The 11,724-nt window shown below is 42.0% G+C and overlaps 1 protein-coding gene across 1 annotated transcript in view; it reads right to left on the minus strand.

The window, feature by feature from the left end:
- The window catches only part of ACTR3 (actin related protein 3), a 33,059-nt gene extending 22,441 nt beyond the window's left edge, over positions 1-10,618 (minus strand). The window contains exon 1 of the mRNA XM_075757160.1: positions 10,347-10,618. Within this exon, the coding sequence (XP_075613275.1) occupies positions 10,347-10,390 (44 nt within the window). The 5' untranslated portion in view covers positions 10,391-10,618. The remainder of the gene's footprint in view (positions 1-10,346) is intronic.
- Between the last annotated feature and the right edge of the window lie 1,106 nt (positions 10,619-11,724).

Below are 11,724 nucleotides of genomic sequence, written 5' to 3' on the forward strand. Positions count from 1 at the left end.
AAGATTTATTTTCTCATTATTCAACTCTGATTTCATAGGTAAGAAATTAAACTAATTTTCCTGAGTTGAGTCTGTTTTGCCCGAGACAGTAATGGGTGTGTGACTTCTCCCTGTCCTTATCTTGACCCAGGAGCCTTTCATTATATTTGCTCTTCTCTGTCCAGCTGAGGAGGAAAGTCACAGAGCAGCTTTGGGGGGGGGCACCTGGCCTCTAGCCGGGGTCAACCCACCACATTATTTCAATTTATGAAATTTCAAATATTACTTATCTATTTAAATGACCATTAAGTAAATAACATTATTATGAATGGCTCAAGATAAGACACAAAGCCAAGAAAGGTTATTTTACAATTTCACAATTTCATAGTTTCACAGCAGACCCCTGTGTGACGACATGCACAATAGTGCAGATGCAACTTAAGTTTGCTGAAGCATGTAAATTCTTTGTTGCAGGTGTGCATACAACAGCAAAACTCACTGCTAGCTAAGTTACCTTAACTCTAGGAAAACTGTAATTAAGTGAGCAGAGGTTGTAGAAGGTACTACAGAAAAGCTCAGAAAGTGGGGAGACTCTAAGGACACACACACAGAGTAATATATTCAAAAGAGCATGAAATAAGTCACATGGCAAAGACTCCACGTTTTTAAAGAGAAGGGAAAGGGATTGTGCTCTTCAGTCCCCAGCTCCTTACAGATAGATGGTCTGTCCATCAAAGTCTGCATCAAAAAGGGCTTAATATCCTATTTTAAACAGATAAATTCTACATAGACAGAATTTAGGATAGATACAGTGTTTTTACTGTCTGATGTCTTTTGATAACAAGACTGCTGTGGAAAACTTCTCAAACATGGATGAGCCCCTGGTCTTCATACATACAGCCTCATGTGATTGAAAAGCCTGAACAAGCCTTTATGTTTTCATTTGTTGCTTTTCTTCTATCATCCTTCTTGTACACCAGATGAGACTGAAAAGCCTACGGAGTATTTACTTTTCAAATCCCTGGAAAGACAAATAATGAGAAAATGATGGTGAAAGAGGAAAGCCATCCTGTCCCTTTAAAGAAGGTCCCAGCTCTAGCATCAGGTGCAAATTGGTTAAGCAGTAGCAGATCAGAAGTCCCTGAAGGAACTGATTATATTAGGAAAATGGGACTTGTATTAATAAATTAGTTTACTATCTCTTTTCAAACGTCCTTGATAAAACACAAGATAGCAGAAGACTTTGAAATGAGTCATGCCTTTCATATTTTTGTATCTTTAGCTAAAATATATATTAACTTTTACACCTCACTAGGTTGCATTTTTAAATAGCAACTCCTTCTGTAGAGTTTTAAAACACTTGTTGATCAAAAATGTTTTAAGTAATCAATAGTGAAAGCCAAAAAATTAGCTCTATAAGTGGGAAAAGCACACAAGATTAGAAGTGCTCTCAGATGAAGAATCTTGTTAAGCTGTAGGCGAGACACATGAAAGAATAGTAAAAGGGGATATTTAAAAGACATATGAGACCCTACACGCCAGAGATGCTACAAGTCCATCAGTCTGCTACATTGGCCTTGGAATTAACTGCATTATTGTCTATCTGAAACTATTTTCTTACAATATTCCCCCCCAAAAAGCAGTGGTCCACTCAAACAAGTACTTTCACCTTGACAACAAATACTTCTTCACCACATACTGTGACTGCCATAATAAAAGAAACCATAAGCAAATTGAAGTGGTATGCAATTTAAAAAGTGAGCTCAAACGCAGCTTGAAAGAGAAATGCCTTAAACATTTCTTTCCTAAATAGGAAAAAACCCTTATCTTTAAAAGTATCTATATTGTCTAGAACATTTATGCAGTGCTGGTTTTTTTATCAGCAGCTACACCTACAACTCAAAGCACAGACATGACTGTAATGCTTGGTAGTAAAATCTAGCTAAAATAGGTAGCGAAAAACCGCAAAGTCATGGCCACAAATAACCAGCCCAAAACTCCAGGTGCATGACTAAGAGGAACTCAGAGGCAAAAGCAGCCTGTGCTTCATAGCATTCCAAATAAATTCACATGCATTCTACTAAGAGTCTCCAGGTGACAAGTTTTTACACCAGTCTGGAGAACAGAGGAAGTTGCATTGTGCAGTTTCTAATTTTACCAAACATTTGGATGGAGTAGAAGAGAATCTACTTTCAAATTTGCTCCACATTTACTTGCATCAAAACTTTAAAAAAAAAAAAAAACAACCAACCAAACAGCACTGATAGCTTGACTCTGGAAAAGTTCTCTTCTCCTAAAAGTAAACAGGAAGATACAATGCCTTTATTACCAAAAGATTCTAGCTTATGATTAAGTCACGAAAAGCGTGCTTAAAAAGCAGCCCCTATTTAAGTGTTTAAGACTAACAAAATCCAATTCCAGCATTCTGATATTACCATCTAAATTTGTAATCCTAGTCAATTTTATTTGTATAATCCACTTCAATATTTGAATACCAACATATACTTTAACACAAAAAATCAAGTTCGCTTTCCTTTGACTACATTTTCCTCAAAGTAAGAAGAGCAAACGGCTTTGGACATTATTTTTGTATAATGAAAGTAGTTTGTGTTGGCAAAAGCAGAATGATCTCTTTTTACTTACTGCTTCCTTTGAGACTTCTGGGCTAATTCATTTTAACAAGTGTCTTAACAGTGCCTCTGTGTTACACCACACCCACACAATACTAACCTATACTGCTAGATTTAATAAATTTATATTTCATTTTTATGCAAGTCTTCTGAGCATTTTCCACAGCTTGACTACTCCATGTGATATTTCCAAATAACAAGGAAAGAATGCCCCAAAGGTCTGGAAGTCTGTGTGACTAATTACTTAATAGTATAAATTACTTCTTATGAGGGGGAGATTAATTTGGCAACTTTCTACATCATTCGTCCAAAATAAGCTGAACATTGCACAGACATTTACCAGGAAGAAAAAAAAAAGATACTAGATTAACTACACGTACTTTTAAATAGATAAAACAAGGATAAATCAATTGAATCAACAAATACATTATTTCCAAGTAAACAAAATCTTGCACTTGAAAAATGAAATAGGCAAAATCTGAGTCATATGATTCAGAAAGAGCCATAGCCCATATAAACCTGACTTAACTTGGAAGTTTTTCCACACACATGCAATAAAGTGGCTAAAACTGAAAAGTTATTCCCCATTAAAAAGAAGTTGAGCATTTGTGCTTGCTATTTGCATGATTTCAGCACTTGAGAGCTCCAGCTTTGAACCAAACAGCTACTACGCTATCGCCCTGATCATGCCAATCTGAGCAGAGGGTAAGATGAAACCAAATAGACAGAGCATGGAGAGGAGAGAAGAAGCAGAGAGCAAGCCCTGCAGGAGATCATCTCAGCACACTTCCAGTCTGCCCAGCAGACTGGTTACCTCTTCAGCATTTCAGTAGGTAACCAAATATTTTCCATCAAGAATAGGCTTGCATTAAAACACTAGTTCACATATTTATGATGTTACACCGTGCTTCTAATAAAAGACAGCTTCCAATTAGAAACAGTTGTCTCATAGGAAAAAAAAATGTCCCAATAAGCTGAATTTTGTTTAATATAAAAAGCAGGTCACATTTAGTAAGATCACAGAGATTCTGAAGCCTGACGGCAAATATGCAAGTTGTCATATTGTGCAAGCTCTTGCAGATCATAAACAGCACAATAAATCTAAGGCAAGACATGACAAATAAAATGCTAATACTGAAAAAATAGGTAAGAGATACTGCATCAACTAAAGAATTAAAATTTGAATGCATTCATTGATAGCAGGGTACAATCACAGTATCAACAGACAACCTCCTGTCTGCATCTTGCTTTCTACAGACTGAGCATGCCAAAACACATCCTGTACACAGCTGCAAACACTTGCAATAACCACAAGAGAATAAAGAGAAAAAGAAAACCCAGGGAAAAAAATAATCTAAATTTATCTAGAGTTTTTTGATGTCTAGTCTTAAAACTGCAAACTCATAATCAGAACAAAAAGAAAAAAATGTAATTATGTTATATCCTACATTAAGTCAGTGGATGAAGTGATGACTTTCAATTTTTGGATAGAATCCTTTTTGACAACTGATTTAAAAAAAAGCAATATATCAGCACCAGTACTTGGAAAGGGCAGATGCTTCATTTTGATGGTTAATAATCTGCTATGGACACTAACTAGTTTGCAATCAAAATGGTATTTTTAAGCATCTACCCAAGGATGATTTTTGTTAGATTGACACACAAATATATTTTAGTTCATTGACTAAAAAAAAAGACAAAAATTAAAAACTAAAGCAACAAAGATTCCTTTTCCTAAGCAGAGCAGAGAAGAACTCACTAATTTCATTGGGGACAAACAAGAACATTATTTTAGTTATTTTATCTTCAAATGTAATTTTTTCTCCTTAAAGTCTTTAAATGAAGAATGTTTGTCCAAAATTAAAGTAAAAAACCCATTTGTTTGAAACTGTCAAAGCCTTTTGGCATTTCCCAAAGACAGCCTGCAATGATGAAACTAAATGTTGAAACATTATGTTGAAACTTTTAAATTGCATGAACTAGAAAACCAACTGCAAAGTTTCTTATATGTGCCTATAAAATAATGCAGAGGTTTGATGACTACTCAGCAACTAGCACAGTACTTCTGAACTCCTAGAAGCTGTATTTTTAACTAATTTAGGTGAGCAAATACACATCACACTCATGCAATCAACTTACTTTCTGGGCAGAATGTTCAAGCCAGGTAATAAACAACGACCAAGAAACAAGACGGGAACCTGCCCTGGCCCCCCCACAACCGTACCCTCCCTCAAAGCTTTCCTTGCTAGCAGAGACATCCTCTGGTCTCAATCACTGCACAAGCTTCCCATATACGCACGAGTAGGAGCTCTGCCGTACAGAGAAGGTGGCTCATTTATCATTAACTTTACAGATTCAGCCCACAGGTGTTCAGAAATGCTGTCCCCCCACACCCCCCCCCTTTTTTTTTTTAAATGTATATGTATCAAGCTTAAGTGGGATGCAAGGGAAAAGAAAAAGCAGAAACAGAAGGACTGGAAGGTGCTGTGCATCTCGGATGGCTTCTGACACACATTCAAATAAGATATAAACCAATTCCTATAATGGAATTCAATGTATATATATATGTATGTGTGTGTACAGGAATATTTCTATTCCTAACTATGTTGTGTGCTCTGTGCATTTAGTGTTAGAACATGGACTGTGATATATCAGACTCATTTAAGAGATATCACAGGTCATCATGGATCTTCAGAATTTATTTGCAATTATTAAAAAAAAATTAAACCACAATTCTCAATCTAGCACAGCCCCTTTTAACATGTTAAGCATTCCCCCCTCCCTCCTAACCACTTCAGCTACTGGCAAGAAAAAGATACTCAGAATCCTGGAGGAGTATTTTTTCCGTATTCCATTAAGGAATTATTTTGTTCAGGCTTTCCATACTGAAAAGTTACTTCTGGGATGACACAACACAGAGAAAATTCATCCCAAAAGAGAACGTTTTCATGAAGACTGGAACCCATGAAAGGCTGTGACAAGATATCCAAGTTAAATATTTAACTGCAAGAACATCACAGTGCGGAAATATTTATACTAAATAGAAGTTATGATTTGAAAATTTGTGGAAATAATGTTCTAAACATGAGTTAGGAAAGAAAAATCATTTCAAGGTCCAGCATAAGAAACTAAAAAAGTTGCAGAGCAAACAAAATACAGGCTGTTACTTCCCCTTACCTTGTTTTATAGCAATGGATTTCTCATCTCACATATCTTTGCTTTCTATTGAAGATTATTAGCTTTTCATGGATCTTGCACTCATTTACACTACCCGGTCAAAACCCCGAAGAGAAACAGAACACCACAATCCTGTCAACTTCTCACATCAGAGGACACTCAACCCATAAATACCTCACTCTACTTCAGAGCATAAAGCTATACAGGCATTGCATGAAGATTAACTAGAGAAGTAGGATTTGTAGAGAAACTCCCCCAATGCAAAGCTCGCTCCACAGTGCACACCACCCGAGCACTGGCCAGGATTTTGGCTTCTCCGAGGTTTCACATGCCCAAGTTTATCCTTTCTTCATTTACAGCAAAACTGGTTAGAGAAACTGAACAGCCAAGAAGCTCTTGGAGATGTGACTCATTCCAAAGAACAGTTCACAACTTCGTGTCAAGAAAGCTTGGAAATTCCGAGCAGCCTCAATTTTCCAGGCTCTCAGCTCAGAGGTGAGACTGCGGCAAGGTTTTGAGGGACTCTCATGCTCCTAGCACAAACAGCAGGGCTTTCTCCAGTCAATTCTGAAACCTTTCATTCTCCACTAGTGTTCAAGAAAGAAGGAAGAGAAAACCCCAAACACACTCATTTTTGTAACCTTTGTAAGGGAAGTGAAAAAGGGGCCTAACTTGGCATATGAGGACAGATAAGAAAGCAAGATGTGAGATAACAGAATTAATTTTTTTTTTCACATAAACACATAACCAATTTAATCTAGAGAAGGCTAAACAACATATTGACCCTACGGACAAAAGACTGGGGTATATTAGAGAAGCTGGTCAGCTATGACACTCAAGTATTCATTGGTAATGGATCCACCTGACAGCTACATATACTGCAGATACATCTATAGAAAAGGGAAAGTTTAGGTACAGAAAATACAAATACTCTGCTTTAAGTCACTTCCATTGTTAAAATTAAGTTCTCATTTTGGAACTGCAGTAGGTTTTACACAGCCACTTACTTTAGCTCAGCTAAAGAGCCATTAATTTGAACACTTGCAATTATCTGCCATCCCAAATGAGCTAATTCAGTGTTATACAAGTTTATACTAAGGAAAAAAAAAAAGCACTCACACAGAACGACATAGCTAAAATCTACTTGTCAACCCAATCAAGTTAAATTCTGAAGAGGTCTAGGAAGAGCTTTTAATCATGGCTTGCAGGCTGTGCCGTGTTCGCCTGTACAACAGGCAGCAAGAACTATTCAAATACCCAAAAGGCAGAGTGAAAGAGCCTACTAAGATTAACACACCAGCAAGAGCCTTTTTCTTTCTTTGGTGTGTTGTTTGTGTACTTTACAGAAATAATTCCAGGTTTTCTTTTTTTGTATTTTTATTTTAAAATGCACGTAATCCTTAGATACGCCAGTGTTAAATAAGTCCCATGCACAGTATTTACCTGCTCTTACTAGGTATCCATTACCTTATTTTCTAGATATCAGGTTTGCTTAAGCAAAGAATGCAAATTTCAAGATAACAAATGTAACACTAGAAGAATTTTTGCTGCACCCATAATCTACTTGCCATGTCACTGACTTCACCCATTTGCCAGCTCCAGCTGTATGACATGTACTTGGATGATCCTTAAAAATTTTTACTAACCTGTTAAAACTTCAAATGACAGGGACCACATGATCTCCCCAACCTCTGCTGTGCTTTGGTCTCTTTATGCTCTGAAAGGAGTTCTTAAAATTTGCCTAACTTGTGGAGGCTGAAGCTGATACGGACAACTTTGCCACCTTTCTCATCCATCTCCTTCCCCTCAATCTTAGCTGGCAAAAATGAACACATACAAAAAAAAAAAAATCACTCAGATCAACAAACTGAACCTGTGGCTACACGCACAAGACACGTAGGAAGACACCCTTAATACTTCTACTATATTTGCCCTTTTGCTGATTAAGGAAGATTCTCCTTGGGACTGTAAATTAATCATCATCCCCTCTTTCTAAAAAAAACCCCTATTTATTAGAAAATCTGTGCACTTTTAAAGCCCCTGCCTGTTCTAAACAAGGCAGCTCCTTTCAACCTTTCTGCATTGATTGTATTTTCAAAACCTCTTTCTCTTCCTGTTTTCAGAGGCTATCTTTAACTTGTCTGCTTTCTTTCACTTTGGTAGACAAGACAGTACCCTTGGTGAGACCTCAAATGATCCGCAGAGCACAAGGCTGACGTGTGCTCACTTATACACACGAAACATGATGGGCTAGGAAGGCTGCATGATTTAAAAAAAAAAAAAGAAAAAAAAAAGAAGCTATGAGCATGATTATGCTATCACATCCCACTGCACTGCTACCCACCTGTTCCTTATTTATCTCAAGTATTAAATTTTTCCTTTGTAAATTCACCACTTTCTACCTTTGTCTATTTGTCATAATCAATGAATTCCAACAACCCCAATGCTCTGTAACGTTTCCAATGCTAAAAATCTTTGCCCACAGTTTCCTGAAGCAGAAGTTCAGGGAAGAACAATCTCTGACTACCAAGTACATCAGAAACAAAAAGCTTGAAGAGCAGAATAGGTGGAGCTGTGCTAAAAACAAAATACAAGTGCACAATAAAACAGTATTTTAGAGAGATCTTTGAAGACTGGGAGGAAATAAATAAATGAAACAGAAGCAAGGCTTGGTGAACATCACATACAAGAACATTACAGAGTATGCTCTGTGCACTGAAGTTGATTAATGGAGTACTTACAGATATTCCCCAAGAACATTTGTCTTAATACTCAGGTCCCTTGGTATACCTCTCACATTAAAAAGACAAAGTCGGTTTTTACGCAGCTATATGCTAGCATCATGTTCCTGCTTGGCAGCACTAAAAGCTCTAAGTGAATCTCTCTACTCCAGTGGTCACAACCTATATTTTGCAAATCTATAAAGACATAATTACTACCTTTAATGGGACTACCTGCATTGCACAAACATGTGGGATAGGAAAAAGCCTCTAGTGGCACGTGGCAGAGTACATTACAGATCTTTTGTTCTGAAAGATAAACAGTGCATATACACATCATGTTAACTCACGTATACTTCCATTACATTCAGCTACACGCTCTCATTCCCACTGTGCTAACCTTTCTTCACCTTGCAAAACTCAAGGGCTGAGTTCTTGCTCTAATGACAAGTGTGACTTCTTCATACAACACGCAGACATTAGATGCATATAGGCCTGCTCTTCTTAAAGGCCAATTTATTAATGCTCAACACCCAATAGATTCACTTGAATGGAAGATGAGCGTGTGCTTTCAAAAAAAACAAGTGCCTGGATTTCAAAAGAACATGCCTTTTCAGAGTACTGTAAATATTTGTACAAATACTGCAGTCACTAAGAAATTTATTGTCTTAGCAAGATAGATGAGAAGCGAAACAAAAAGACGAGTTAAAAAATCACCATGCCATCAGTGCTAACCAAAGAGGAAGAGCCTTGAAAATACACCAATACTTTCCTTTCCAGTAAAAGCCCAGCGCATAATGCCTGAAATGAAATATTTCATCTTTAAAACCACCCCACGGACTGCAGGTCACAGAGCAGCGTTAACTTCCTCAGCGCGCTCCTGCGAGCGGTACCACGTAACCCTTCCAGGTTGGCTTCCTACAGCCACCTCCAAGGGCTGGCTCCCCAACCCAAAGCCTCCAGGAGCCATGGCACGGCGGAAAAGGGAGTCTGAATCCCGAGGGCCTTCTCCTGAACCACTTTTTAGGCTATGTCTCACTGGCACCGCAGTCTCTTCATCATCTGGTAGCTGCTAAATAAAAAGAAGAGTTTCTAAAACGGATTTGGTTCAGGTTTGACACTGAAAACTGCCTTATAAGGTATAAAAGCCCGAAAGCAGGAAGAGGCTTTGACAAAACTAAGGAAGTTCCTCTGCGCTTGCTCGCTGGAGGGGGAGGGGTTCTTCCACAGAGAGAACTAACACAGAATAAATGACATTATCCACTTATTAAAAAGAAAAAAATACATAAGAGCCCCCCAGACGGCGCCCGTGGCTCCTCTAAGCGAGGGCATTTCAGGAGCCCGCCCCAGCCGCACCCGGCAGCCACAGGGGCGTTTTCCCCGCCCGCCACCCCCGGCTCCGGCAGCCGCACAGAGTCCCCGCACCGCGGCAGGCACCGGCCGAGGAGCCGGAGGCTGTTGCTCTGAGCGGCCCCGGTGTGCCCGAGGGCTCCGCGGGGGCGAGGGGGCGGGCGGGGGGAGCGACCGGTGCGGCCCCGGTGCGACCCGGCTGTCGGAGGCGCGGACTGACGGCGGGGGAGCGGGGCCGCGCCGGGACACCCCTCCCTGCCGGGCGGCCGCGAAGGGCCCGACGGAGAGAGCGAGGAGAGAGAAAAGAAAGGCAGCCGGCTGCTCCCCCCCAGCCCGGCACTCCCGCTACCGGCACCGCGGCAGCACGGGCGTGGCTGCCCGGCCCCGCCGCAGGCAGCGCGACCCCCGCCGCCATCTGCGGCAGCGGAACCCGCCCGGCCCCGCCCCGGGCAGCACCGAGCTGTCAGCGGCCGCCCCGGCCGTCGCTCACCCCGTGCCGCAGTCCACCACACAGGCCGGTAACCGCCCTGCCATGCTCCTCGGTAGCGGCGGTGCTGGGAACGGCGGGCAGCCCTGGACGCGCTCCGGCTGGGCTCGGCGGCGGGGAGTGAGGGCACTTCCGCAAGGCGGGCGCTCCTTCCCCCGCCCGCTCGCAGGCACGGCCCGGCGAGCCCAAGATGGCTGACCCGCCTCTCCCTGCGTGCGGCGGCGAGGGCGGGCGCGACAACCCCAGCCTTCGATGACGCCCGATCTCGTGGCCTCGCCCCTGCGAGGTGGTGCGAAGTGGAGCGGGCGGGAGAGTTCGTACCCAACTCCCGCCCCGGCAGCCGCCGGCCTCATCAAGGGCGGCGAGCAAACGAGGCCGGCTGAAGTGGTATTTTAATGCTGAAAACCTGAAAGAAGACGGGGTGAGGGGTTGTGTGGGGTGAGGAAGGTGCTGAAAATGACGACGGGACGATTTCCTGCAGGTTGTACCACCGAGGGGCTGAACGTTCTCCTCACAAGAGGTGTCAGCAAAGAGCAAGCACAGGAGGCAAAGCTCCTCACGGGCCTTGCGGGCACTAGTTGGGCTGGTGAATGAAACACCAAGGGGAAGGTACCAAATCCCTGCAGCACCAGCCCTGGGCAGCACAGCCTCCATGAAAACCCAATTCCCTTCAGCCATCTTCAAGGGAAACCTTCACACCCCTCTCACCCACAGACCTCCGCAGGAGCACCAAAACCACACCTCATGCTCCTTGTCCTTTAAAAACCTGCGGCAGGGTGGCACGGCACTGCCAGGCCAGCCAAGCAAGCAGCATTTCCCAGCCTCCCAGCAATGTCAGCACCCACCAGCCTGACCCACCACCCACCAGTACGCTGCCATCGCCGTGCCACGCTCCCATGTAGCAGAGCAAACAAGCATGCCCGTGCCCCATCAGCCCTTCCAGCACACTCGCCGACCGGGTCAGCGGTGTCCATTGCTTCTTGGGTTTAGCCATAGGCCACCATCCTACTTTTGAAGGACATTTGGTCCCAAAGGTGGACGAAGCAAAAAAATCTGTTCAAGGGCTCGCTCTTTTCTTTCTCTTTCCACCTTTCACAGCCATTCAGGTTTTGAAGGACAGACTGCTGTATCCACCTAGTCTGGCCCAGGACTGCAGTCACACACTATTTTTTGTTTGTTTTCAAAGTATTTCAATGTTTTAACAGTTCTGGTATTGGGGCTTTCAAGTATTTTCAGTCCTTTGCCTGCTTCTACCACCTTGACAATGCAAGATTGTGAGGTCACTGCATAATCGCATGTCTGTCATGCTGAGAACAAATTTGGTAGTCCATCAAAAGGAGTAATTCTCAGGGCTCAGCATGCACTAATGGGCCTTAATGGC

This window comes from Balearica regulorum, chromosome 6, assembly GCF_011004875.1.
Source record: "Balearica regulorum gibbericeps isolate bBalReg1 chromosome 6, bBalReg1.pri, whole genome shotgun sequence".
Classification (NCBI taxonomy): domain Eukaryota; kingdom Metazoa; phylum Chordata; class Aves; order Gruiformes; family Gruidae; genus Balearica; species Balearica regulorum.